Consider the following 26,431-nt stretch of genomic DNA (forward strand, 5'->3'; position numbering starts at 1 on the left):
GAGGAAGCCTCAAGTTTCTTTCAGTCATTTTCTTGCTCCATCTCTCATTGACCTGAAGCGTATCATAATCTATACTTATTTAGAAAATTGCCCTTTATGATAATCTTATAAATCTAGTTTTACAAATTAAACTGGTGGTCACACACACCACCCAGAAGCCTATCAACATCCGTGTCGGCAAACATTCACAAAACGACCCTTTTTTTCCTTCTTCTCGACGTGTAATGTCCATAAAAACACATAATGTAAACTATACAGTTACAACTTTAAAAGCTGTGTAAAATTGAAATTAATTGCAAATAATTAAATACGGTAGAAGCTTTTTGTACGTATATCAAAAAATATATCGAAAATCTGAAATGTACGTGAGACAAGTTTAGTGGAAACTGGAAAAGAGGTCCATGGCGGAGTTGGTGCGTGCGCTAGGCTGACAATGCCACGTCACTCTCCGACGTCCGTATTCTCGTTTCCCGATTTATACTAGGGCTGACGTCATCCTCGCATCTCCATTCTCTTAAAATAAAGGAAGAAAAGTCAATCGGACAAGTTCTGTAGAATATTGCGTGTCAATAAAGATAATGTACCATTTTTATCCCAAAAAAAAGATGATATATATGTAACAGTTTTTATATAATAAAAAGTATATCATGAAAGGAAATAAAGAAAATTAAACAGTGTAATTCAGTGGACTTTTCGAATGAAAGAGGACTTGACTCGTGTGCTACTTTTTGTAATAAGGTCGAACCGTCCAAGTTAAACCACGAGTCAAGTGTATGTTAATTACTTGGTAAACAGTAAACAAAAAAAAATTGTGTAAGCGCTTAATTTGAACTAAAAAGGAAGGAGGAACCCAATACATCATCATCAATCATCAAAAATTCAAAACAATAGATAATGGTTCTCTAACGCACTGATCATTTCTACATGTTCACTTTTGGATCGCGTTAGAGACGTGCATGGGCCTAGGCCAGCGTTTTTTTTTTTATAAAGAAAATGCTGTCATTATAATTCTGCTTAAATTTTATTTTATTTAAAAACCAATCATTAGGTGGTTTGTTTGCCCAAGTTCAGCTTTTGCATGTTTAAGGTTTTGTATTTTGATTCGTTGTTACTTGTCTTGGCCAGTAAAGATAAGACTACATTTCAACCCCAAAATAGTTTAAGAAAATCCACACGTGATGTGATGTAATTAATTATTGCATAACCTTAGTATAATTTTTGCTCTTACTTCCATATAGACTAGACTAGAGCCTAGTGATCTACCTCTTGCTTCATTGGGTCGACCCCAATTTTCCGACAAGATGTCACTTGATTAGAAATTTATTAGAATAGAGAATTGAAACAATAACAAAAGCTTTTTAATAGTAACCTATGAGGCTATGAGGCATTGATGGGAAGCTTACTACAAGATTCTTCGATCAAAACCTAACTATTTCCTAATTGTCAAGCCTAATAAATTATAAATGGTTTTGCGCTCCTACCATCTAGAAATAAGAAAGAATGATCAACCCATGAAAAACAATCAACTGAATTATAGTTATTTTCAATGATATAGTATATATAACTGATAGAAGTATTATCACAAGACAAATTATTGCTGTAGTTTTTTTTTTCTTTGATTGAATATATTTTTGATCGAATAAATCAATTCTTTATTTTTTTCAATTGATAGAAAATTTAGAAGAGAATTTCGTCCCTATTATTATTTATTGTTATAATCCGATGGCGTAATTACGTAAATTAACAGCTTGGTTTGGTATTTTTGATGCAAATATAACACAAAGGTACTACGAAAGTTACATTTTGTTTGCCACTAGTTTATGCAGATATGGGAAACCCATATTCAACAAGAAGAAAAAAAATTAAAAGTTAAAAGCAAATTAAAAAAAAAAACAGTGTTACCAAAACTCTTTTAACATGAATTCTTGGATTCCAAGACAAATCCTACTTTTTCTTCTCGAGTTTCTTCTCAATTATTTGCCTTTTGTTTTTCTTAAGAGTTCAACATAATGTGAAGAAACAGGGATAGAGAGAAAAGACATAGAAGCTCTCAAAGCAAACCACTTGAGAAAAACAATCGAGGCCATTTCTTATAAGCCTCATATAAACTCGTTTTATTTAATCAAAAGCTAAAGAAGAATAACAATGCTTAAACAGAAGAACTCTAAACTTAGGCCTCAAAGACTCGACCACTTGAGAAGCTACCTTAACCAACATAAATGAACTTCAAAATTAAAAAAACGAAACCGACATAACAACATCAATTGGCAGATTTTCATCGTTTCGTTTTTGGATGATGAAGCATACACTCAAGCTGAGGAGGAGCCGAAAAGACTCCAGTCATTGACTTTGAAGGTAGAGAGTGACTGTTTAATGACATCACACATTGGCATTATTCCAGATTGTGAAGCTGGCACAGCTAAACCGGCTCCTACAGCATTCGCACTTTCGCTCAGAGGGCTGCAAGAAAAAGCAAACACATGAGACCATAGACAATATCAAACAACAACAAGAACAACAACAAAGCTTTGGATTTTCAACTTCTGTATCAACGTTTCTGGGACTTACTTAATGAGAATAGGTTCATATGCAGTCACTAACGCATCAGTTTCAACTCCCTTAAGACGAAGATTTGCCACATAAACCTGCAGAGGAAAACATCATTATATATAGACCAGTTGAAAAAAAGAGAACCAGATTATGGAAAAAAGTACAGAACAAGGGAAAAATGAAATTACCCTCACTAGGTTTTGTGCTTCTCTTCCCTGTCTTCCTTTGGATATAGCCTGTAATCATCGTTATTAAACAAATAAGAGAAGGTAACATACGAGCAAACAAAAAGGCCAGCATCGAGTAAATGAAATTACCATCTCTCCAACAGCAGTTGTCACAACGGCAGGGATGTTTCTAAAAGACAGTCCAGGCGCCTCAACGACCTCTGATTGCTCAATTAACTGAAATTACATGACACCATTACTACATTGTCTTGGATCATAAAAATAGTTTCCAGGGCATGCACATACAACAATCCTCAAGGATATCAATCAATCTTGGTGAAAAAAAAAACAAACACTGCACGAGTACTAGTCCTAGTTCGACCTGTTTCATAATAAACTTTCTAAACTAGTTATAATTTAAGGCTTGATCTTAGAATCTTGAATCTTGACAATATAGGATCCGGTCTAGCCTCAATAACACACATTGCAACTTGATGAGTTTTCAAAACATTAAACAGGGAGAGGTCAAGTGGTTACCTTGAAACCTTCGGCATCTTGCTCACGAGCAAGATCTTCGAGGAACCAAGAAGCACTGCCATTGTCACCAACCTCAGTCTTGAAATCTAAGAGCTCAAATATCAAACTCTCATCCCTTGAAGGATCCACAAACAATTCCTGCCAAACCAAATAATTTAAAACAATAAAATAACAAGTGTATTAGAGATTCTTCTATATGATCTTTCTAACAATTATGCAAAATTCTTGATAGAGAAGAATCTAACCTGATGATCTGGAACTTGTCGGATATTACTCGCATCCTGAATAATCATGTAACCGTCATTGATTCGAACAACGAATTAGCAGCTAAAAGAAAAAGAAGAAGAGAAAAAAGAAAGGATCACAGACCTGGAATCTTTGAGGGAAGGCGCTGGAAATTGCGCCGCCAAACAAAGGTCTCTCCGGACAAAACTCAAGGGACATGTTTCGGCTACATTTAAAAAGAAAAAAAACAAAAAACTCAGTAAATAATACAATCTACAAACAAAACAGAGAAACCCAAAAAACTACAAATTTGACAATAACTGTAAACACTACGCTGATCGTCTCACAGAAACAAGGATAAAATTCCTGAACTTCGGGATTAAAGAGAAAAGAGAAGATTCGAAAAGAAAAAGAACAAAAGAGCGATTTTACCAATCAATTTGTCTGGCAAGTGAATGCGAAAAAGGATAATCGAAGTCGCAGGAATAAGATAAAACTCAAATCAAATCGAAAATTAAGGTTTAAATAGTTAAATCACTCGACACGAATGGAAGCAAGAACCAAGAAGCGTTCTTTTAACGCGGGCGTTATTTCAACGCAAACGAATAAATAAGCCAAAGGGTTTCGGTTATTCAATATGGTTCGGATAAGAAGACATTTCCGTTCGGTTTTTCGTTTTGAAAATAAATACCGTACCGGAACCGAGCTTCGATTCCGGTTTCTGATTATTTCGGTTTAAAACTTTGACAAACACGAAAGATGTAAGAAGAATCGTAAAATGCGAAGAAATTGAAGAGAAGAGACGGACCTTGAGCTGACGAATTAGAGAGAACCGGCTCATAGGATTCTCCAAAACTCTTTCAATTCAGTGGATTCGCTTCTCAAAGATGTAGATTATTCTCGATTGCGTGCAACTGGGTTCCAAATTCTCCGTCGTTGTTAAAGCTCTTTCTCTTCTCCTCTACTGTTACCAAAGAATCGATTCAGGGGTAAATCGGTTTGTGTAACTTGGGCTACTTCATTTTACTAAACCAAGCCATGTTGGGCTTTTCTATTGATTCGGTTACGGTTCTAATTTTGAACCAACATTCGCAACTAATTTAACTAAACCGGGCCTCCAATATCTAAACCAACTCTTTTATCGTACGTTGATGCAACGCAACGCGCACCCAACGCAATTAATTTTACTTTGATACAACGCTACGCGCCCAAAACGCAATTTTTGCTAAAGCTTAAATATTATTGCGCGCTTCTCGAAGTTGCGTCTTCCCATTCGCGGCGGTGGGGAATATACAGAGAGACCAAGGGACGGCGAGAGGAAAGCGGCAATAATGGCTTCTTCTTCTTCTTCTACATTTTCTTTTCGTCTTTCTCGTCGATTCTCTTTTTTACTTCCTCTTGTTGTCTTCTTTCTCTTGTCTTCCTTGGTCGCATCGCACGCGGCGGAGCTGAAAGGTGTGTTGCGATCTCCTTCTCTGCTTAAATCGTGTGTTGCTCTTTACTTGAATAGAAAGTTTTAATTTTGATCCGTTGCTTAGGTTTAGCGGAAGAATCCATTTCGTGGTATTAATTAGTAATGAATTTTATTTGCTAATTGTGTATTGTAGTGAGAACAATTAAGTTAGAAAACCATCATTGAACCTAGGGCTTGAAGTTCCCTGGGTGATTTTTTGGGAATTGGGTTTTGTTTACTTTTGAAGTTGTTTTTTTTTTTTTACATTTTTAGATGCAAGCTCTGTGATCCTTATATTGAATCAACAAGTTTAAAATTGTAAACCAAAAAGCAATTTGAAGAATGTAACTTCTTGTAGATTGAATCCGCTAATACTCATGTTTTGTATGATGTAGAAATTTAAAATCTATACATGTGTATGTTTTTCTTTTCTTTTCACGTTTTCATGCTTCTATTGATGACAAAATGTTATCAGGGTGTATACATGTTCTTATAGTTGGCACTTGACAGAAAGCTTGAACATTTATGTTTTTCCCCTGCATAGTTGCTTTCATGCTTTGATATTCCTTTGTATAGGATGTGTTTATTTTTGTATTGACATATGGATTTTAAATTTCAGGTGTTGGTCCTGACCATCCATCTCTGAATGTCAGCCTTACTTCGTGTGAGCGTATTCACGTTTCTGGCTATTCGAGAACCAAACTAGCAAAATATGCCCACTCTTATAGGGTAAAACTAGCTCCATTGGTAACTGTCCCAGAGAGGCTACACAGCAAAATTCAGGTTTGTGTTCACCGGTAAGTGCAGGAGCTTTTATATCCATGTTTTCTAGTTTTCACACGTTAATAAGAAGTCAGTTTTGAAAGAGCCTTGTTTCACCATTCTACTATGGTTTTTTCAGGAATGCTTCACTTGGAATGTGCCAGTGTGAGAAAGCTGATTGGAAAAATCTACAGAGGGGGCTCTGGAGCACTGTCATGTCCCCATATGATAAGCAATACATTGATGTGAAGTTCAGTGGTGAATCGTCTGGTTCAGTTACCATCTCTGTTGCAGAAGGTTTGCTCCTTGTTCTCTCTCTCTCTCTCTCTCTCTCTCTCTCTCTCTCTCTCTTTCTCTCTCTGTGTCTGTCGTCTTTGGAGACTTTTTCCTATTCCATATCTTGGCTTTAGTTACTCTTTTTCACTTTTTTGTTATGTCTTCTTTTCTACAGATTTTCAGCGATGGCGTATTCTCTGTTTTGTGGCTGGACTGGTCGTGATCTTGATAGCACCAGTTGTCAGCAGCTGGCTTCCATTTTACTACACCAGTTCTATGGCTGTTGGGGTTTTTCTCGTCGTCCTGATTATCATTTTCCAGGTAAATTATTCTCATTCCACTAAAGTGTAGATTTTTTGGGATCATGATACTAAACTTAAAAATGCCACTCTAGAGTAGAACATGAGATGAATTGTTGAAAGAATTTTACTTGATTTTTTTGTATCGCTGAAGGGTTATGCTAAGATGTTGTTTCTGTAATAAATTCTTTGCAGGTTATGAGGCTATTGCCTACAGGGAAGAAAAATTTCATGTATCTTGCATTCTATGGATCCGTGGTGAGTATGTTTTACCTACCGCATTCGCCTCTGTATTTTTTCCGAGCAATCAGTTACATAAAAAGTACTTACTTTGAAAATTACTGTTGCAGGTAGGGGCTGGATCATTCATTCTACATCAATTCTCGATGATGGTGAACATGATTCTTGTTAATCTCGGGCTGAGTGACGACATGTATAATCCAGTAAGTCATTGTCCCTGCTTCTGCAGAAAACTACAAAACTCTATTTCTCTCAATCTTGCTTTCATAGTTCATCTCTTTACAGATGGGACTGTAGGGACTCTTTTGATAATTTAAAGAGAACAATGTTTTCCATATTGATTTCAGTTAATGTGGTCTGGAAACTGATACATTATGGGACTGTTGCCTATTGCAAGCTAGTTAATGTGTATGTAGCATAAGCATAACAATTGCTACTTGATTTTCCACTCAGGTTGCAATACTCGTGCTCGTGGGAATAGCCATTACAGGAGCTGCTTTCGGATTCTGGACTGTGAGGAAGTTTGTTGTTTCGGAAGATGGAGGTGTGGATGCAAGCGTTGCCCAATTCGTGAAATGGGCTATGCGTTCTGTTGCCGCCACATTTATTTTCCAGGTAAAAATGCATGGCTTTATGCGTATGTTCTGGTAGATTTGAAGTGTTATAGTAATATTCTAATGCGTTACCGTCTCTTTAACTTCAGAGCACCCTGGATGCACCTTTGGCGATGGGAGCTTTCGTTTCAGCTAGCTTGCTCGGTTTTCTTGTCAGCAAAATAATTCACAGGTGGCATAAGTAAGTTTGTCCGGCTTGTCTTTTTGGATCAATTTTTCCTAGTGTTGGAAAGCTTGATCGGTCTTTGAGACTGAACTCAGCTAATTGCATGGTTTGTGATTGAGCTTTTTACAGAACGAATGTTGCATTTACGCAGGAAAAAAAGCGTTGTGGTTCAAAGTCATTGGCTGGTCTCTGCTGGTAAGGGACGTGCAATGCATGGACGAGCTGAGTTTCTTAGCCGCCCTGGAGGTGGACTGTGGAACAGTGCTAGGAGTTTACCTTCATCTTCCGGCTCTCCTTCTAACGGTATGATTTAATATGCTTTTACATTGTTGATCTTTAATGTGAAGAGTCTCTGTTTGTTACAGCTTATTTACTTGGTTTTTCTTTCTTTAACCACAGGTGTTAAACATGTGATGTCACCGTCTTCAGTTGGCCGGAGAATACCAATTGAAAGGCAGGATTACTATTCTACATACCACAGGACGCCGAACCGGAAGAAGTTGTCCAAGGAAGAGTATGAAGAGTTGAGACAAGAAACGACGAGGGAAGCAATGGCAGGACTCGCAGCTTCTCCAGGTTTCAGTGATTGGTTGATTGAGCGTGCTGATAGAATCAAGTTGCTTCCCACTGAAAGTTATGATGACGAATATGGTAGTGAATCAGATTCAACCGGTGAACAATCCTGGACACGATTTTTCTGGTAGACGAGCGTAAACATTAACATGGCATGGGATCAGAGCGTCGTCAGGCATTTTCAGCTTCCTGAGAGTTTAGGGGTTTAGAAGTTAGGAGTTAGAATTAACCTTTGTACAATCATCCAGTTTTTTCAGTTTAAGCAGCTTAGGTTTCTTAGTTGTGTAGTGATGAAATTTGGTTCTTTACCGTAATGGCTAATTCCTCTTTGAAATGGAGAAAAGGACGGATATATTGATATGATCATATATTTTCTCCAAAACATTGGTGTGTAATACATACATAAATAGAAAAACACATCTCTTAATTTCTAAATTCTCCGGACAAGCCATTTTTGTGTTGTTGTATTGGTTAAATTGTACTGGAGATAAAAAGAAGAATCTAGAATTGTTAAAAATCAAACGATGAGATTGTCTTCTCTCGAATACGAAATGCGGATATTGATAATCTAAGTTTAAAAATTGGAAATTTAATTCATTGGGAAGCTAATAAAGGTGAATTTATTCGTCATTCAAATTTTCAAAGTTCTAACACACTAATCAATGTCAAAATGAACAACGGAGACGTAATTAGTAACCTATACGCTAGTAGTGCCAACGCTTGGATTCACGAGTCATGGCTCTTCGTATTCTATTAAAATCCTTTTTTTTTTGTCAAATTAAAATCCTTTTTTTTTGTTCAAATTAAAATCCTTTTTCTTTTTCACTTTTCTTAAAGACTAATAAAATTCATAATGAGACGCTACGTCTTCCCTCACATGTTATTTCCAAGACAACCCTTAACCCTATGTCTTAATAACATCGTTTTAACGGAACACTAATCTTTTTATCTTCAACACCCCTAGATTCCTTTTTATATATGAATATTACATACTTTTTTAGTTAAAGTGTTTAGACTTGTTACTTGCACGTCGTTTGGGTAGAATATTAGAATGGGTTCAAGTTCAGCAGTTTCTACAATTGTTCAGAGCTGGAGAGAGCATCCTCCGTCTTCTTATTCCCTCAAGATTCACAACTTCTCACAACTTGAGAATTCGACTTCTTCTTCTGATCATAAATACCAATCTCGTCTTTTCTCCTCTGGTGGATATAATTGGTACGTACAGATCCTGTATTCATGATTTAGCATTAAGCGCCATATATAGTAACCTAATGCATTCTTCATTCATCATCTTCAGAATTATCTTTATCAATATATATCCAGCTAATGCAATATTATGTTTTTTATTAAAAAAAAAAAAAACAGGAGATTGATCGTATACCCAAAAGGGAACGAAAAGGATAATGGGAGTGGATTTATTTCCATGTACGTGGAAATAGATAGCAAAAACTTGATGATATTCACACCACCAATTGATGTGTTTGCGGAACTCCGTTTCTTTGAAGTAAAGCGTTTTAATGCACTTAAAACGGTAAGGGGGTTGGCGCAAGTTCTTCCGTATGATACATTTAGTAACCCTGAAGATGGTTACATCTTCGAGAGAGACCAATGTGAGTTTGGTGTTGATGTCATCGTTTCTCCACCACTTACCAATTGGGAAGTCCTATCTTTTAATGAGAAGCTCCCTCATCCCAATCAGTTCTCTTGGGCTGTTAAGAATTTTTCTGAGTTGAAAGAGGACAAACACACATCAAACAGTTTTTCAATGGGAAGAAAGAAATGGTGAGTATATACAGCAATACTCTGTCACAGATGTGTTTGTGTGCGTATGAATGTTAACAAGTTTATATTAATTAATGTTCTGTAGGGTTCTATATCTGTATCCGAAGGGTGACTCTAGGGTAAATGGCAAATGGTTATCAGTTTTTCTGTCTTTAGCTGATAGTGATAAACCGAAAGCAGATGAGAAGATTTTCACGCAAGCACATGTGCGAGTTGTAGACCCACATGGATCGAATCACTTTGCACGCAAATGTAATATTATCTAATAACTCAGAAACAGTATTTTTCATTTGGCGTTTCGTCTTTCTCTAATAACCTTGTTTCACATTTTAATTTCTTGCAGTGCACCAATGGTACAATGAATCAAACGTGGGTTGAGGTTATAGTCAGTTTTTATCTTAACTGAACTTCTGAAGCTTTACTTGGATAAGGAAGACATATTGAATGTTGAGATCGAATTCGAAGTTGTCTCTGCGACCAAACACTCTCATGTTATCTAAGCTCTATTTTTTACTCTTAGAATATCAATTTTTTACCATTTAAGGGTCCAACTGGTGACCATAATTGAGGAAAGAAATGATTGAAAATATGGTATTCCTCTTCGTTCCTAATTTTTTTTACCAGTTAGATGGACTATTTGTTACACATAATTCCTTTCCATTCCTTTTTATATGAAAAATTATAGAACAAATATATTTCTCATCAAATTTGATAGGGAATAGAAAGAAAATAATAAAATTTGGTAAAAATATATTGTTTTGTAAATATTTTAAAGTAAATTTACAGAAAATTGACATTTGACTTAAATTTTCCACACCTCGTCTTCTTCTACTTCTATATATGTGAGAGAGATTTTTTTCTTTCTCTAACCTAATACATCGACAAAGAAAGAAGAAAGGATACATAATCTTAAAAATAAGCTTATAGCAAAGAGCATATGTGTGTTTAATGTTTGAATTTTGTCATTGAAGAGTTAAAAGCAGATAATTATCGTAATAGAATGCCAGATGTTACTGCTAGAAAAAGAATTGAGAACAAATATTTTGAGTTGATGAGAGTCAAGATTTTATTATTTTAAAATATTCATTCTTGTTTTTGGTTACTATTTACTGTGACAATTTGTTCCATTCATTCTCTGTATTGATTTCTTTTATTTTTTTCCATATGATTCTTTTTATTTTTTTCCCTTATCATTCCTCTAATTCCTTATCATTCTTCTTATTCCTCAATTTGTTCCTGTCTTTAGTCATTCTTCTACTAGTTTCCATAAATTTATTTTCAAAAGCAGAGAAAAAAAAACTGATTTCCCTAGGGTGTTTTTTTTTTGTTTTGCAAACGGATTTTATGTCGCTTTCCGCCTTTCGCCTTATTTTGTGCAGCCAAAAATTATCGTTTTCCATATACGTAAATATTAATTTAATATTATGAAGACAAAATTGGATGGGAATATGTAACAAGAGATTAGACTTGAGCCGGTAAAAATCTACAGCCGCGGGTAAAAGTTGCATATGTAAGAAAACTTTACTTTGTAAAAATCTACAGCCACTCCACGAGTATATAAAATCTCCCAATCTATCACTAATTGTGGTCGTCTCTAAATTGAAGACTCCAAATCTCCAATGTCCGTTGAGTACTTGTTCAATTGTGTGTTTCTTCTAATTGCTATGGGGCGAGTGAAACAAAAAAGTAAGGTCCAAGCGAGTCGAAAGCCCTAAGGGAGTTAGTTGCAAACACAGCGTTTTGTGGGAAGCTATAAGATGAGAACGAAAAAAAGGGAAACCAAGAAGTCAACTAGGGTTTACCATATCTAGACTTGCATGTTGAGTTAGAATGAGCTCAGCAGCAGTTTCTAAACTCGTGGAGAACTGGAGAGAGCATCCTCCATCTTCGTACTCCCTCAAGGTTCACAACTTCTCACAGCTTGAGAATTCGACTTCTTCCTCCTGTGATGATGATAAATACCAATCTCGTCTTTTCTCCTCTGGTGGATATAACTGGTACAGATCTTGTATTCATGATTCAGCCTTAAAGTGCCAATAACTATCAATACATCGATCGGTCGCTTATTTATAACTAAAGTCAATTCTAATAATAAATGTATGATCATCTTTATCTGCTAATGCAATATTATATGTTTTGTTGACAAAACAGGAAGTTAATCATATACCCAAAAGGGAACAAAAGGGACAATGGGGATGGATTCATCTCCATGTACGTGGAAATAGAAGAGAAAAGCTTCATAGTATCAACACCACTAACTGATGTTTTCGCGGAACTCCGTTTCTTTGTCTACAACAAGAAAGAAAACAACTACTTTACTATTCAAGGTCAATTATTTACACTTATCATGCTCTCTCTCTAGGGCTGGAACAGAGCATGATAAGTGTAAATAATTGGGGTTATCCTCTCTGTTTAGCTTGTGTATACTCTTTTTAGCGACTGTTCATTCTTCTTCTATGACTGAATCAAGGCCTTTTTGGATCCCCAAAACAATCTCTTCACAACTCCACTTGCTTCGATTCTACTTAATAATCTTGATTTTTCAATTTATCGAATGTTTAAGCATGATGAAAACTAAGATAGATTTAACTTTGGTTAAATCTTGGTGTAGGATCATGGATGCACAAAGAAAATATCGTTGGAAAATTGTAGGAAGCAGCCTTTGTAAAATCGGTCGTCAAAATTTGTAAAATGGTAGAAAAATGGTTGGAAATTACAACAATTTCTATCTGCCACTTCAACTTTCTTCCCTTTAGCCCAAATATGTATGAACTAAACCAAGTCCAAGCCCATCATATCTACAAATGACTAGGATAGACCAATAAGTCAACTAGGGTTTACAATAAAAACATTAGTTAATATATGATGTAGCATTAACATAACTTCTTTGCAACAAACATAATTGGCTTTAGTTGCTTTTCTTCTTTTATTTAATTTCCTTTTTCTAGATATAGAAGTTTTCTTAATTTGTGAAGGGAACTTCCGTAGGTAGTGGCCTATATAAAGGCTTGGTGTTGTTCTTTTAACCATAGTTTTTGAAGTTAATAAAGAGAGAATTCTCAGAACCCTCGTCTTGAGTTCCTTTGAATTCTAAATCACTGGGAAACATGGGTTCATGCTCGGCAGCAGTTTCTACAATTGTTCAGAGCTGGAGAGAGCATCCTCCGTCTTCTTATTTCCTCAAGATTCACAACTTCTCACAACTTGAGAATTCGACTTCTTCTTCTGATCATAAATACCAATCTCGTCTTTTCTCCTCTGGTGGATATAATTGGTACGTACAGATCCTGTATTCATGATTTAGCATTAAGCGCCATATATAGTAACCTAATGCATTCTTCATTCATCATCTTCAGAATTATCTTTATCAATATATATCCAGCTAATGCAATATTATGTTTTTTATTAAAAAAAAAAAAAATAGGAGATTGATCGTATACCCAAAAGGGAACGAAAAGGATAATGGGAGTGGATTTATTTCCATGTACGTGGAAATAGATAGCAAAAACTTGATGATATTCACACCACCAACTGAAGTGTTTGCGGAACTACGTTTTTTTGTCTACAATAAGAAAAAAAACAAGTACTTCACTATTCAAGGTCAAGTACACTGATCATGTTCTCTCTTTCTCTTTCCATGTAAAAATATATTAACATATGTCACTTAACAATATATTTTATATATTCATCAGATGTGGAAGTAAAGCGGTTCAATGCACTTAAAACGGTGTGGGGATTGCCGCAAGTTCTTCCGTATGATACATTCAGTAACCCTGAATATGGTTACATCTTCGAGGGAGACCAATGTGAGTTTGGTGTTGGTGTCATCGTTTCTCCACCCCTTTCAAATTGGGAAATCCTCTCTTTTAATGAGAAGGTCCCGGATCCCAAGTTTTCATGGACTGTAGAGAATTTTTCTTGGTTGAAAGAGGATGTTCAAACATCAAACAGTTTTTCAATGGGAGGAAAGAAATGGTGAGTATACATATACATCAATACTCTGTCTTTGTACTATCAAATATTAAATGGTGAGTATACATATACACAAACAAAAATGTTTGTGTGCGTATGAATGTTAACAAGTTCATTATAATTAATGTTCTGTAGGTTTCTAAAGCTGTATCCAAAGGGCACCCAAAGAGCACATGGAAAATATTTATCAATTTTTCTACATTTGGCTGATACTGATAAACCGAAAGCAGATGAGAAGATTTTCACGCAAGCACATTTGCGAGTTGTAGACCCACATGGATCAAATCACTTGGCACACAAATGTACTAATCTCTAAAACACAGCTTTATTTTATATTTTATTTTAACTAAACAACAGTTGATATAGTCTTCTAGATATGTACATAGTGTTGAGTAATGACATTTTGGTCTCAAACCGAACTAAGGGAATCTAATCAATGTCTAGTTAGTTTCTATGTGTAGAAGAGTTGTAGAAGAGTTGTTAAAACAGTGAAGCTGTTGTTGTAAGAACTAGCTATTATCTAGAGCTCTAAGAGAGGATAGTGGGAGTTGGTCGTAGTAGGTGAAATAGAGAGAGAAGTTGTTCTACTTTCTATAAGTCTTGCAGTTGTGTCGTTTTTCATGAGAAATGAATATGAATGAGTTTTAGTTTTCTCTCTATTGCAAATCAAACTCTAAAACACTATGAAAGATTACAAAACTCTGTTTTCTTGTGATAAGTTCAACACATAGACATTCATTTGGCGTTTTGTCTTTCTTTAGTAACAATGTTTCGCATTTTATTTGCTTGCAGTAAGCCTTTGGTACGAGGAATCACACTTGGCTTGGGGTTGGGATCAGTTTTTGTCTTTAACTGAACTTCGGAAGCTTTACTTGGACAAGGAAGACACGTTGAATGTGGAGATCGAATTCCAAGTTGTCTCTGCGACCAAATACTCTCCCGTTATTTAAGCTTTATGTTACACACTTAGAATGTCAATTATCTACCATTCAGGTCATTCTTCTACGTACTATGACTATATCTTAGACCTTTCTTTTTTTCTCTAGGTTCCATAAATTCGTTTTTAAAATCAGAGAAAAACCTGATTCAGTGATTCCCTATGGATGGTCGCTTAGACTTGAGCCAGTAAATATCTACAATTTGTAATACGTCATCATCGTCACTGTTTTGAGTTGCAACAAGCGACCTTCAGAAACCCATTTTTATTTCTTATAATTCTAGCGTCTGAGGCTACATATATAACAATTTGAGATCACAGAAACCCTATTAGAAGATGGGCCAGTCATGGGCTTCACAATCTACTCGGGTATGTAATGGTGTCACACTGTCACTGAATTTCCAATTTCCCCAACAACGAAGTAAGAGGAGCACCATGGTTACATAATGATGTGTATGATACAAAAAGGGTTATCGATTCTCAAGATCATTGTATAAGACAGCTAGTAAGAAATCAAGAAAGCTACAAGCGAAGTTGAGAGTCTGATTCACCCAAGAGGCCAAAACCGAAGCTGCTCATCTGAAGCCACACGAGTACACGACTAAGGAACCCACTCGAAGATAAGATTTAATGTGGAAGCACAAAGTATTATCTCAATTAGAAGTGCTTGGTTTGGATGCTGATCTTGAAGAAATCATATGTTTTCTCCAAATCATTATATGTTTACACATAACCACATGGTTTCACCTTTCATGGACCGTCTTATGTGTTTTTTTTTTTTGTAAATGGTTAAGAATAAGATGATACAACTACTAAAGGAAACCAAAATATCAAACACATTGTCAAAGACATTAAGTAATGTTACAACAAGTTCTTTTTTTTTTTTTTGACCTCTAATGTTACAACAAGTTCGAAAGTTGGAAATTTGTTTACTAGTGATGAAGCTAATAAAGTTTTGAATATTCTAACATTTGTCATTAAATTTTCAATTCAACTTCGACCATACGGTAGGGAACACTCCAACGAGATATTTGTTTTAGAATCCAACGTTAGGAATCGCATCATACGTTACAATCTCACCAGAATACGCCACGTAAGCAGATTCACTGTAGATCTAACACAGCAGATAAACTTAAAAGATATTTAATTTATTTTAATGAGTACAGTTCAGCCACGTCTCTCTCGTCCAGAAACGCGAGTGTCGTTTTCTCTCTCCATCATTTTTGTTTCCTTCGTTGATTTGTCAACTCAAAACGCAAACCCTAAAACGAGCCCAATCATCGATTTGAAGCAAAAATCAAACCTTTTTGGAAAATTTTTCACGGTTTGATTCTGGGAACCTTCCCAATTTGTGCTATTTCCTCCGCGTCATTTCCCCTTTTTGGTCACTTTGGAAAACCCAGAAATTTGCGTTTCGGTTGATGAAGGATCTGAAGCTGTGATTAAGGAAATTAGGGGTGATGGGTTTTGCTGTCTCCGACGAATTGCTGGGTACTGTTGCTCCGATTCTGGTTTATTGGCTGTATTCTGGGATTTACGTGGCGCTCTCGTCTCTCGAAAGTTATAGATTGCATTCTAAGGTCGAGGAAGAAGAGAAGAATCTCGTCTCGAAATCTTCCGTTGTTAAAGGGGTTCTTCTTCAACAGCTCGTTCAAGCTGTTGTTGCAATCGTCTTGTTCACGGTAAATTTTCCATTTTCAATCAGTTTTTTAAAGTTTAGTGAAAAGTGGAAAACAAACGGAATTAGAATATGTTGGGGAATTTTGCTATCTGATGCTGACGTTTATGGTTGTATAGATGATTAAGATTTGTTTAGCAAAAGTTTCGAACCTTTTGTGTTGCTCTAGTTTCCACTTTCCACCCAAAAAGAGATATCTGCGTTAATGATTTGATAGTGGCTGCAAAATTTGTCATATATGCATCATTCTTTGACCAAATATAAAGTTAAGAAGGTAGAAGAAATGGTTTTCATGATCTGAAAGTTTAGATCATAGATTGGCTCTTCAGTTCCCAATAGTTGAATGATTCTCAATCTTCATGACACTTGAATCAGTCTGTTCATATATCAGTGTTAGGAAGATAGTTAAAGCTTTGGAGTAAAGCATGATTATAAACAGGGTTTTTTCCTCTGTTCTTCCATTGTATTATGATTCAGAGAAGAGCAGTGGAAGATATCGGTCTGCTTCTTACTAGCTTACAGGATTAGAAATTTGTAAACACACATTGCTAGTTCTGATATTTCTGTTTAAAGATATTTTCTTTTTCGAATAGCAAATTCCAACGAGCTATTAGGTGCTGATAGTAGGAATGCTGTTATAATACGTGGCGCATGGCTTGATAGACATGTCTTTTGCTAAATTTACTTTGCTTAGTTGACACGCCTCTGATAGATTGATTCATTAATACCTTGGAATATACAGGTGACAGGAAGCGATGCTGAGGCAGACAAAGCGCGAGAGTTCTCCCTTTTGGTCCTAGCAAGACAGTTTGTGACGGCCATGATTATCCTCGACACATGGCAATACTTCATGCATCGATATATGCATTACAACAAGTTCTTATACAAACATATCCACTCTCAACACCACCGTCTTATAGTCCCTTATGCATATGGAGCTTTATACAACCATCCAGTGGAAGGGCTTATCTTGGATACAGTTGGAGGGGCCTTATCTTTCCTAATCTCTGGTATGTCGCCAAGAACTTCAATCTTTTTCTTCTCCTTCGCCACAATCAAAACCGTGGACGACCATTGCGGTCTCTGGCTTCCCGGAAATCTGTTCCATATGGTCTTCAAGAACAACTCGGCTTACCACGATGTGCATCATCAGCTATATGGAAGCAAATACAATTTCTCTCAGCCTTTCTTTGTTATGTGGGATCGGATTCTTGGAACTTACATGCCTTATTCGCTTGAGAAAAGAGAAGGTGGTGGATTGGAAGCACGCCCGACTAAAGAATTTAAAGACGATTGATTTTGTTGGATTTTGGGATTTTTGGTAGTGTGTTCTTTACCTGCCTGAGGATGGATAATGGATACTTTGTGTGGTGGAGATGTAGTTTGAAATCAGAAACAGAACTGGTTTGCATTGTGCCTTTTTTGTTTCTCACGAGGGATTTAGCTGGAGTTTGAGATTTGTATATAAAACAGTATTGAGTTGTTGTTCTACTTTGGATTTTTTGTCTTGCATGTAGTATTGTACAACATACTTTTATTTATTTATTAATCTACGAGTTCATTCTTGAAAGTTAAGAGTTTAATTTACAGGACACTGCATCATATTTTTAATAATTAAGTTTAAGAAGTCATTCAAAACATCTGATGTTTACTGATGAATCATAAATTACCGGGACATAGTGAAGTGTTACCAATCACAAAAAGGATATCAAAAACCAAGGCTGGTTCTAAGGGGTAAAATCTCTAGTAAAAGAGTCCCAACTTTTTGATTGGACTAGTTTGTCAAAAACGTCATCTAAAGGGTTATACTCAGTTTTTTTTACCGCTTACTCTTACCATCACTTCTTCTTAATTTGACAATTTTGAATTATGTCTTAACCACTTACCATTTTCTCTAACCATGTACAACAATCGAGCTCTTAGCCATGGTTACCAGCTTCAATCAGAAACAGACCGATTAAATCTACTGATTAACCAACTCTTACCACATCTTTAAGCTGATCATTAGCTAATGTACCAACATATGAAACTCTGTTACTCTACTAATAAATTATTAAAATATGATAGTGGAGAGGGACTAGACTTTGATGTATTATGAATATGTTTTCTAAAGACCAAGCCAAGGATGCTTACAGACATTATTAATACTCGTACATTATTTTTGCGAAGACAGAGGTATGGGTGCTTGGGCTTGAAGACTTTTAAGTTTGACTCCAAAATTTTCATAGTTAAATACTTTTTTTTTAAAGATACTTATGTAATACTCCCTAAAAACAATTGACTAAAGATAATTAGAAAGGGATTAATGAGGCTCTAAAATCAAGTACACACGTTTAGGAAGTAAAAAAGCAATTTGAGTCAACACAAAAACTTGAAGACACAAAATGGGTATTAACCGAGGAAACTTAGCTTTTTGTGATCTCATTGATTTTGATGTATTCCTAGAATTTAGCTTATAATGTAATCTGGTTTAATGCCGGTAACAAATTAAATCATTAGTATAAAAATGATGAAAATTAGTTATATGAGACTGTTTGCTGGATCCACAGTGCATGATCTACTTTCACCATTCTAACTCTTCGTAGAATTTTATGGACGTCATTTGATAACTAAATATAAAAGTAGACACCAATTTACTAGGTAAACATCAGTTTCAACTAATTCTCTTCTATTTGTCTGGATCGTTTCACTTTTTAGCTAGTATGTATTACAGTAATTACTATTTGACGGTGTTGTAAATAAATTAGTGGTAATGGTACTTGTAGTGAATAAATAGTAAAGAAAACACATGGTTACTGTAAATTTTTAAACCTCAACCACAATTTACTAAAAGCAAGAAACTATTGATAAATTCTATACTTTGGTATTCGATATTTTGCCAAAACCCACAAGATATGAGAAAAAATAAAAAAGTAGAGCAGATTTGACTTTTGCCCTGCAAATGTTTCACGTGCCCTTTTTTCGTCAATTTGTTCTATTAGATTGTAATACTACTATGTATATCAGTATATGCCATAAGTGATTTTTCTTATTTTTCATATGTAATTAATTGCATTGATTTTTTTTTTTGGGTCGAATTTATTGCATTGATTATAATGTTATTTGCACCAAGTCTCGAATTCAATCTGTTCATGAAGCCTGTCTTTAATAAGAAATTATTTACGATTGAGTTTTAGAGATTTGGTTAGTGTCGAAGCAACTGAACGTATCCGAGGTAATATATATGCACATTTAAACGTCCATAAATTCAGTTGAGATTTTGAAAATGTCCATCACTAGGAAAGATCCGGTTCAGATACCTGATCAGATCACAAAAAGGGTAAAAATTATGAACATTCCATTGTCAATCACATACGTTGACTTTGTCTTTAAACTAACTCAATCGATTTTGCCATGTCCTGACAGAAATCAGTGGGAATAGAAGTTAAAGAGGAATATAATACAAACGTTCAGAAACTTTGGATTTTGAGAGACAGTTCTTTCATTTATACTTAATACATTTTCATCATACATTAGAAACCTCAATTCATTTGACTAATGCTATTATAATTTTAATTGCGAATCTTTTGGTTCGCGTTACACACTTCAAACAAGAGGGACATTACGCATATCTTAATTGCAGTTCTGGTCCGTGTCGTTAACATGTATCGATAGAAATTATATACAGAACAAGCTAGATACAATATATAGATTATAGAAAATGCGTAGATTCATACACATCCATATATGTTTCAAACATGATCGTCTTTAAGATGTGTAACTGTAGTATTCGAAGAGATCATTGATTCAATTTTTTTTAATATATTTATATAATCAAACATAGATTTCTCTTAAGGTAAATTTTAACACATTTTAATTAAAAAATTGCACAAAAACTTCAAATAGTTTGAGACGGCCTGACAAACATATACACGATGAATTTCATGTAGACGCCATTGCATTTATTCGACTACAAGTAGAAACTACAATTACGTCATACCATAGTAGAGTAGATAGTCTATAGCTAGTTCACTAGGAGAAAAATAATATTTAGTCTTATGTAAGCATATATAAATATGTTTATATGGAAAACATTTTTGGTTAGAACTCATCTTTAACCATATCATATCCTCTTACATTTATAAACAAAGACTTAAATCAGTTCAAACAAAATGTAAATTTTGTATTATATGAAGAATTAATATCCCATGAAACTCATGATACTAAATGCATGGACTTACACTTTTGCTTTCAAACAAAAGTCTCTCTCTCTCTAAATATAATTTGATTTTCTTATAATGATAATCAGCAGAAAAGGCGGCTGATACTTCGGAGCCAGACCCCTCACAGGGCAGCATATATTGTGTTCAAACTAAGCAAAGAAACTTCACTCTTATAAACTCTCTCTCCCTCTCCTTTTTTCCATTTAGGGCTAAAAACTTTCTCATTAGTCACCTTAATATCTCTTTAGGCTAGGTTTATTTTAGCTATACAAGAGGTTTTCCACAATTTGTCTAAACTTTCACTAATACTTTGTAGTATATGGTAGAGAATAACGAAGAAGCTAAGAAAATGGAAGATGTGTTGTTGCCTGGATTTAGGTTTCATCCAACGGACGAAGAGCTCGTGAGTTTCTATCTGAAGCGGAAGGTTGAACATCGACCACTCTCCATCAAGCTCATTACACAGCTCGATATCTACAAATATGACCCATGGGATCTTCCAAGTACAATCTTTTTTTACTCCCACTATATATCCCTCACCTTCTTTTTTTAATAACTTGGACTGAAAATTTGGATATTCTTGACAAATGGATAATTAGATGGTTTATAGATGTTTTAATTAAACTAATTATTTAATGAAATGCGTTTGATGAGTGTAGAGTTTGCGATGGCGGGTGAGAAAGAATGGTATTTCTACTGCCCAAGAGATAGAAAGTATAGGAACAGCACGAGGCCAAACCGAGTAACTGGTGCTGGATTCTGGAAAGCCACGGGAACCGACAAGCCGATATACTCGTCCGACGGAAGCAAATGCGTTGGTCTGAGGAAGTCACTTGTGTTTTATAAAGGAAGAGCTGCTAAAGGGATTAAGACAGATTGGATGATGCATGAGTTTCGCTTGCCTTCTGCTTCTTCACATACTCTCTTTGATACTCAAGTCTCTCCCAATGTAAGCAATATCTTTATTAATGCTCTTCCACGTCACGTTATTAGCGGTTAAGCTAAGATTAGCATTTATTTTGGTTATAGCTTAAGATCGTATAGATAGAAGATTTGAATGCAAGACCGTTCGTAATGATTTGACCGATAAAAGACTATCCATAATGTACTTAAAGATAATACTCTCCACTTGTTTCATATTATTGAATGTTTTTAGAGTTTTTTTTTTTTGTTTCAATAGATAAGATGTTTTCACATTTTAGTATTTTAAATATTTAATATATTATGACTAATTTTGTAGTTTCATGATTAGTTAAGTTGTTTTAAATTAACTGGTTGTTCAAAAAAAAAAAACAATAAATGGATTATCTTTATGTTGTTGCTCAAAGCATCTCATATTTTGAAACAGAGTAATTTTAAAATTAACTCAATGAACTAGAGTGCTTCTCTCGCCTTTTTGTGAACTATTTATATATTTAGTTGGCTTAATAATGTTATGAATTATGTATGTGGAATTGCAGGATTCATGGGCTATTTGCAGAATATTAAAGAAGACAAACACAACGACCCTTAGAGCCATCTCTCACTCCTTTGTTTCCTCATTACCACAAGAGGCAAGAACCAACACAGCACCCTACAAAAAACCAATAAACACAGCCCAAATTTCTTCAGAGAAGATCCTCAAAAACAGTTCTTGCTTCAAATATTACTATGAAGATATGAATATTGCCCAACCGCATTCATATTTTGATGATAAAGAAACTACTACCAATACTCATTTCACTGATTCCTCAAACAATCCAGGTCCGTGTCTGGACCAACAGTACCTGAAAAGCCTCTTGATTGCCTCGCAAGAAACACAACCACCTCAGTTTCCAAAGTTCATCAACAACGACATGATCTCGTCGTTTCTGCTAAACATGTCATCATCATCAGAGTCATCTATCCTCGGAGAATACGCAAATCATGTAGACTCAAACATCGACATCGACGCAATATTGGCGCAAGAGAAGTGTCCTGCTCTTGTGAGTCTGCCGCAAGAGTACCATGAGACCAGTTTTGAAGGGAACAAGAGTGGTGCGAATCAAGATCATCATCGTGCTCTCTTTCACACATTTCGGTATGGTGACTTGACTTCAACTTCAACTATTATTGGAGATCAACATCAAAATCAGAAGCATCACATGTTAATGGAGAGTTACTATTCCTCGATTGATGAAGATTTGCCTATTTCGTTATCCACTACTTGATAAGTTCATAGATTTTTCTCAATAGTTAGTTGTATCAGCACAGATGTCTTTTGTTTAGGGTCTCTTGCTTTTTGAGATTGTTCGTTAAAATTAGTGTGTTTACTTTTTTCCTCCTTTTTCTGTATCAACTGCCAAAAAAAAAAATATACAACTAAGCTATACAATTGCTAAGTAATTAGAAGTTATATGTATTTCGACATTAAGGAATGTTTCGATAGAATCAGTCATTCGGGATTAGGGAGACGAATGATCAACTAGTTGGCTTAATATGTGTATTAACGACTTGTTAATCAGGCAACTCAGAAACTAAGTACCCAAGAACTTTCTTAATGTTAGTTTAGAGGGAACTATTTTTCTTTTTGTTTTTTCATTTCTTACATAGAAGCGATGGAACATGAGTTCCTACAAAGTTGGAAACACCAAACAACTAACAACAACATTACTGGAAATTACAGATGGTGAAAAGGAGAAAAGAATTTTGGTTACTTGACTTTGTCTTGATACTTGGAATTAGCCTTCCTCTCGCGAGTTGACCTGCGAACTTTGTCACAAGTTTCATTCTCATCATGTTCTTCTTCAGCTTCATTATCCTTTTTCTCTACTTCTTCTTCTTCTTCTAGCCGGCGGATGCAAATGTTCATCTTCAAGGCATAGGGATGTTGAAGCAAGAAATAGCGAGGAATAAGCATAAAGTCCTTCTCAGGAGGTTGGAAGCTCACTTTCTGAATCCTCTTCATCTTCCTCATCTCATCCGACTTTCCATCACCATGATTGGACGAGGTGAGCTTATAAGAGAACTCCCCAACTCCTGGAGCAGATGGTGGTGCTATACAGTTCACAGTCACATACACTCCTTGTGACTCCTCGAATCCTTGTATCTTCTCGAAACACTGAACCACAACCAATGGACCATCTCTGTATTCTTGAAGGACTGTTATCATTTCATTGGAGTGAACCCATGCGTCACTGGTATGGCCACACCTGAAATGTTCCTTACCGTGGTTAGCATCGTAGTGACGGTAGAGATCCTTGTACTTGCCTGTGTAGCTGCACTGTGGTGCAGGGCAGTAGCATAGAGCGAAACTGCATTCCTTCTCATGGGCTAATTCTTTGCCATAAGAGAACTTCTTGGTGCAGCCATGTTTACCGTTTGGACATGGGAGTGTGACTGCTTCTAGAACTCTCTCCATTCCTCGGTTTCGAATGTTACCAATGGGCAGAGTGCAGGAAGGGCATTGGTTCCTCAGTTTAGTACAGCAAGAAGAGCAAGCTATATGTCCATTGTCACACTGAGATGCAAAAATCCCACAAAAGATAGGTTACTTATAAGTCGTAACTGAACTGAGTATTCAGAGATTTGAGGAATCAGATTACAAATATCAACGAAACGGAAAACCAAATATAAGCTTATACTAATCTAGAGTGGTTGTTTTCTTGAAGAAGAGAATCATCCATTATATTCACAGGACTCATTTGCTATTCAATCAAAAGGGAACAAAAAAAAAAAAAAAAAGGTGTTCTTTACGAATCATGATATACGCATGAACACATTTTTATCCTAAAAAGTCTCTCTTGTATATTTCGTTGATCAGCAAAAGCTAATGCTCCTCTCACACATAAACGATTAGGTTCTTAACTAACATCTTCCAAATGCTGCAACATTTTTCCCCAAAATCATGTATAAGCATAAACCAACCATGCGATTATTAACCACGAAAGAGGAGCAGTTCTCGAAAGTAGAAAGAGGTAAGAAACAAAGACCTGAAAGATAGGAATCGTCAGGGCGTGAAAGCAAACGGGACAGTCGAGAATATCCAGATCGAGCAGTCCCTTTCGTGCCTCTGTTATCACCCCATCACCGGCTATATCCCGATCTCCACTCTCCGTTCCTTCTCCATCATCCTCACTTTCTTCTTCAACAAGTCGTTGCCTCTTTCGACGGCTGCTCGACGCTTCTCCGGCCAAGACTTGCTCCCCGTTCGTCTCTTTCACCATCGCTATCGCGCTTCTGTATTGACCCTAATTCCCTCTCTACTTTATGGTCAACTTTAGTAGAACAGAGTGTGAAAAGTTCTTACTTTTTAAGAAAGTTTTCACTTTTTCTTAAGACAAAAAGTAACAAGTTTTTCTTAATTGCAGCTAAACATTTTCCTCAATTATATAACTCTTTGAAGATAGAATCAGGTCAATTATACAACTCAATTGTCGTTGATTAAGCTCCAAACAGATTTGCATTGTCAATAAAATGAGTATCGATTTACTCAGAAATTAAACGAGAAAGCAAAACCGAAGGGCAAGCGAAATGTCGGCAGAGTCAAGAAGGAAAAACGAATACAAAAAGCTTAAGAATTTTGGAACGAGTACACAATGTTTCTCCCAAACTTTGCAACCAGTAAACTATTCGCTAGAGAACAGAGCGCCACAAAAACATTTTTAAGAAAAACTATTAGGAATCTAGCTCTTGGGAGCAACCTTTTCCTTGGCCTTTTGCAGCTTCAAAACCTTCTTCACAATCTTTTGCTCCTCCACAAGGAAAGCACGGATGATTCTGCAACACAAGCCATCAAGAGCAAAAACCGTCGTTAGAAACATAAAATTTGTATATAGTGAAAGATCTATACTTGTAACAAAACGAGCTCAAAGAACTAACCTTTCTCTAACAGCAGAGGCGGACAAAACTCCACCATAAGCACGGTTCACGGTCCTCCTGTTTCTGGATAATCGGGATCTCTTGTACTCAGAAGGCCTCAAGTGTGGGATCTAAAGAAACAAAGAAACATGAGTTTAGAATCAGAACAAATTACAACCAAACACGGAGAGAAATGACTAAACATTAACATATCAATATACAATTCGAATGCAAAACGAAGATACTATGAACAATAATGATCAAGATGATTATAAATTTATGCCACCAAGTATAACAGTGATTTCCTTACAAACAAAAAGGAGAAAACTTGAAAAGACAAGGTGGCACTAAATCTAGCTTATGATAAAGTTATGCACTGATGTGGATTCATCTAACCAGCACAAGACCGTCAATAAGCACCAAGATACAAACTTTAGCATATAATCCATAACTACTACATTTGAATCGAGCATTACACAATAACCTCAAAGAACCAATCTGATTTTCATCTTGTAACTTGGGCACATCAAAGATCAAAACACAGCAATCGAATACAAAACTCCTAAGACTCAAAATCACACTTGAGAGATAAGATTTATGAATGTCTCAAAAGACTTACACCCTGAATACGCTTGCCGGTCACGGGGCATTTCGGTCCACTGGCTCTCTTCTTCGTGGTCTGGTACGTCAATTTACCACCTGCGAATCAATCAAGCAACGCAAACCATCAAATTTTAAAATACATTACAAGAATTCGATAGATCGAGAGAGACAGGCTTCGATTCAGCAAATGGAATTATAGAAAGTAGACGGAGAAATCAGACCTGGGGTTTTGACGATCCTGTGCTGGTTCGATTTGGTGGCGTAGCTGTGACGCGAACGGTAAACAAGACGCTGCACCATTTTCGCTACTTCGCTTGCTCACACACTCCTTTCTCCTCCTATGGGTTTTATCCTCCTCAGCTTGACGGAGCAGAGAGGAGGCTTTATGACCTAGAATATCTATTTAAAGGCCTTCCTACTTCCAACACCCTATTGCCCTAGATCGGACGGATCAGATAATATTTTGGAACATCGTAATCAACGGAGGAGATTTGTTAATCGCATTTGTTGGGCTTACATAGTAGACCATCTTCTCTTAGTTATTATAACAAGCCCACATTCGACTCGGCTTAAGGCC

General features: G+C 35.9%; 8 protein-coding genes and 1 non-coding gene across 12 annotated transcripts; 5 read left to right on the forward strand and 4 right to left on the reverse strand.

Moving 5' to 3' along the window:
- Nucleotides 1-1,757: 1,757 nt before the first annotated feature.
- LOC18008184 (ran guanine nucleotide release factor) lies at nucleotides 1,758-4,469 on the reverse strand. Of its 3 annotated transcripts, none has more exons than XM_006390922.2 (8): nucleotides 4,288-4,469; nucleotides 3,624-3,705; nucleotides 3,500-3,535; nucleotides 3,255-3,392; nucleotides 2,868-2,954; nucleotides 2,739-2,786; nucleotides 2,569-2,645; nucleotides 1,758-2,460 (listed from the first exon to the last, which is right to left on the reverse strand). In XM_006390922.2, exons 2-8 carry the CDS (start codon nucleotides 3,696-3,698, stop codon nucleotides 2,310-2,312), a joined length of 612 nt encoding a protein of 203 aa, XP_006390984.1. In that variant the 5' UTR covers nucleotides 3,699-3,705; nucleotides 4,288-4,469; the 3' UTR covers nucleotides 1,758-2,309. The 3 variants fall into 3 exon arrangements, with proteins under 3 accessions (XP_006390984.1, XP_006390983.1, XP_024007949.1); XM_006390921.2 differs by lacking the exon at nucleotides 4,288-4,469 and adding an exon at nucleotides 3,912-4,077; XM_024152181.1 differs by lacking the exon at nucleotides 4,288-4,469 and adding an exon at nucleotides 3,801-3,906.
- Nucleotides 4,470-4,761: 292 nt separating this feature from the next.
- Nucleotides 4,762-8,270, forward strand: LOC18009292. Its single transcript, XM_006390924.2, has 10 exons — nucleotides 4,762-4,934; nucleotides 5,552-5,729; nucleotides 5,834-5,991; nucleotides 6,146-6,291; nucleotides 6,465-6,527; nucleotides 6,620-6,712; nucleotides 6,963-7,124; nucleotides 7,213-7,304; nucleotides 7,441-7,592; nucleotides 7,689-8,270. The coding sequence occupies exons 1-10, from the start codon at nucleotides 4,811-4,813 to the stop codon at nucleotides 7,991-7,993; spliced, it is 1,473 nt and encodes a 490-aa protein (XP_006390986.1). The 5' UTR covers nucleotides 4,762-4,810; the 3' UTR covers nucleotides 7,994-8,270.
- Nucleotides 8,271-8,913: 643 nt separating this feature from the next.
- Nucleotides 8,914-10,144, forward strand: LOC18008181 (TNF receptor-associated factor homolog 1a). The gene is given in 6 exon segments (XM_024155719.1): nucleotides 8,914-9,067; nucleotides 9,242-9,411; nucleotides 9,463-9,644; nucleotides 9,730-9,896; nucleotides 9,988-10,038; nucleotides 10,041-10,144. Coding segments are annotated over 6 exon segments (828 nt in total).
- Nucleotides 10,145-12,751: 2,607 nt separating this feature from the next.
- LOC18008183 (protein roadkill) lies at nucleotides 12,752-14,566 on the forward strand. Of its 2 annotated transcripts, XM_024155718.1 has the most exons (6): nucleotides 12,752-12,908; nucleotides 13,083-13,244; nucleotides 13,337-13,389; nucleotides 13,441-13,619; nucleotides 13,752-13,918; nucleotides 14,409-14,566. In XM_024155718.1, exons 1-6 carry the CDS (start codon nucleotides 12,752-12,754, stop codon nucleotides 14,564-14,566), a joined length of 876 nt encoding a protein of 291 aa, XP_024011486.1. The 2 variants fall into 2 exon arrangements, with proteins under 2 accessions (XP_024011486.1, XP_024011483.1); XM_024155715.1 differs by having other exon boundaries at nucleotides 12,752-12,918; nucleotides 13,069-13,244; nucleotides 13,337-13,619.
- Nucleotides 14,567-15,787: 1,221 nt separating this feature from the next.
- On the forward strand, nucleotides 15,788-17,801 carry LOC18008182 (sphinganine C4-monooxygenase 1). The gene is made up of 2 exons (XM_006390927.2): nucleotides 15,788-16,235; nucleotides 16,974-17,801. Exons 1-2 carry the CDS (start codon nucleotides 16,014-16,016, stop codon nucleotides 17,526-17,528), a joined length of 777 nt encoding a protein of 258 aa, XP_006390989.1. The 5' UTR covers nucleotides 15,788-16,013; the 3' UTR covers nucleotides 17,529-17,801.
- Nucleotides 17,802-20,752: 2,951 nt separating this feature from the next.
- Nucleotides 20,753-22,622, forward strand: LOC18008063 (protein FEZ). Its single transcript, XM_006390928.1, has 3 exons — nucleotides 20,753-20,936; nucleotides 21,093-21,382; nucleotides 21,894-22,622. The coding sequence occupies exons 1-3, from the start codon at nucleotides 20,753-20,755 to the stop codon at nucleotides 22,620-22,622; spliced, it is 1,203 nt and encodes a 400-aa protein (XP_006390990.1).
- A 319-nt stretch (nucleotides 22,623-22,941) lies between these two features.
- LOC18008185 (E3 ubiquitin-protein ligase SINA-like 2) lies at nucleotides 22,942-24,654 on the reverse strand. The gene is made up of 2 exons (XM_006390929.2): nucleotides 24,384-24,654; nucleotides 22,942-23,911 (listed from the first exon to the last, which is right to left on the reverse strand). The coding sequence occupies exons 1-2, from the start codon at nucleotides 24,615-24,617 to the stop codon at nucleotides 23,105-23,107; spliced, it is 1,041 nt and encodes a 346-aa protein (XP_006390991.1). The 5' UTR covers nucleotides 24,618-24,654; the 3' UTR covers nucleotides 22,942-23,104.
- A 196-nt stretch (nucleotides 24,655-24,850) lies between these two features.
- On the reverse strand, nucleotides 24,851-26,227 carry LOC18009019 (60S ribosomal protein L34-2). Its single transcript, XM_006390930.2, has 4 exons — nucleotides 26,076-26,227; nucleotides 25,871-25,950; nucleotides 25,273-25,382; nucleotides 24,851-25,170 (listed from the first exon to the last, which is right to left on the reverse strand). The coding sequence occupies exons 1-4, from the start codon at nucleotides 26,152-26,154 to the stop codon at nucleotides 25,077-25,079; spliced, it is 363 nt and encodes a 120-aa protein (XP_006390992.1). The 5' UTR covers nucleotides 26,155-26,227; the 3' UTR covers nucleotides 24,851-25,076.
- LOC112087189 lies at nucleotides 25,525-25,609 on the reverse strand. The gene has a single exon (XR_002899952.1). It is a non-coding gene; the product is annotated as a small nucleolar RNA snoR110 (small nucleolar RNA).
- Nucleotides 26,228-26,431: the final 204 nt, after the last annotated feature.

This window comes from Eutrema salsugineum, unplaced genomic scaffold (assembly GCF_000478725.1).
Source record: "Eutrema salsugineum unplaced genomic scaffold, Eutsalg1_0 scaffold_9, whole genome shotgun sequence".
NCBI lineage: Eukaryota > Viridiplantae > Streptophyta > Magnoliopsida > Brassicales > Brassicaceae > Eutrema > Eutrema salsugineum.

Excerpts from the sequence above, each read along its gene's own strand:
- LOC18008182 (XM_006390927.2), top strand. The coding sequence starts at position 16,014 with ATGGGTTTTGCTGTCTCCGACGAATTGCTGGGTACTGTTGCTCCGATT. Across the intron at positions 16,236-16,973 it reads TTGCAATCGTCTTGTTCACG|GTGACAGGAAGCGATGCTGA; the intron begins GTAAATTTTCCA and ends TGGAATATACAG.
- LOC18009019 (XM_006390930.2), bottom strand. The coding sequence starts at position 26,154 with ATGGTGCAGCGTCTTGTTTACCGTTCGCGTCACAGCTACGCCACCAAA. Across the intron at positions 25,383-25,870 it reads CCGGCAAGCGTATTCAGGGT|ATCCCACACTTGAGGCCTTC; the intron begins GTAAGTCTTTTG and ends TTGTTTCTTTAG. Across the intron at positions 25,171-25,272 it reads GCCTCTGCTGTTAGAGAAAG|AATCATCCGTGCTTTCCTTG; the intron begins GTTAGTTCTTTG and ends CTTGTGTTGCAG.
- LOC18008183 (XM_024155715.1), top strand. The coding sequence starts at position 12,752 with ATGGGTTCATGCTCGGCAGCAGTTTCTACAATTGTTCAGAGCTGGAGA. Across the intron at positions 12,919-13,068 it reads TCCTCTGGTGGATATAATTG|GAGATTGATCGTATACCCAA; the intron begins GTACGTACAGAT and ends AAAAAAAAATAG. Across the intron at positions 13,620-13,751 it reads TCAATGGGAGGAAAGAAATG|GTTTCTAAAGCTGTATCCAA; the intron begins GTGAGTATACAT and ends AATGTTCTGTAG.
- LOC18008063 (XM_006390928.1), top strand. The coding sequence starts at position 20,753 with ATGGTAGAGAATAACGAAGAAGCTAAGAAAATGGAAGATGTGTTGTTG. Across the intron at positions 20,937-21,092 it reads TGACCCATGGGATCTTCCAA|AGTTTGCGATGGCGGGTGAG; the intron begins GTACAATCTTTT and ends TGATGAGTGTAG. Across the intron at positions 21,383-21,893 it reads ATACTCAAGTCTCTCCCAAT|GATTCATGGGCTATTTGCAG; the intron begins GTAAGCAATATC and ends GTGGAATTGCAG.
- LOC18008184 (XM_006390922.2), bottom strand. The coding sequence starts at position 3,698 with ATGTCCCTTGAGTTTTGTCCGGAGAGACCTTTGTTTGGCGGCGCAATT. Across the intron at positions 3,536-3,623 it reads CCTTCCCTCAAAGATTCCAG|GATGCGAGTAATATCCGACA; the intron begins GTCTGTGATCCT and ends ATGATTATTCAG. Across the intron at positions 2,461-2,568 it reads TATGAACCTATTCTCATTAA|CCCTCTGAGCGAAAGTGCGA; the intron begins GTAAGTCCCAGA and ends TTTTTCTTGCAG.
- LOC18009292 (XM_006390924.2), top strand. The coding sequence starts at position 4,811 with ATGGCTTCTTCTTCTTCTTCTACATTTTCTTTTCGTCTTTCTCGTCGA. Across the intron at positions 4,935-5,551 it reads GCACGCGGCGGAGCTGAAAG|GTGTTGGTCCTGACCATCCA; the intron begins GTGTGTTGCGAT and ends TTTAAATTTCAG. Across the intron at positions 7,593-7,688 it reads TTCCGGCTCTCCTTCTAACG|GTGTTAAACATGTGATGTCA; the intron begins GTATGATTTAAT and ends CTTTAACCACAG.
- LOC18008185 (XM_006390929.2), bottom strand. The coding sequence starts at position 24,617 with ATGGTGAAAGAGACGAACGGGGAGCAAGTCTTGGCCGGAGAAGCGTCG. Across the intron at positions 23,912-24,383 it reads TGACGATTCCTATCTTTCAG|TGTGACAATGGACATATAGC; the intron begins GTCTTTGTTTCT and ends TTTGCATCTCAG.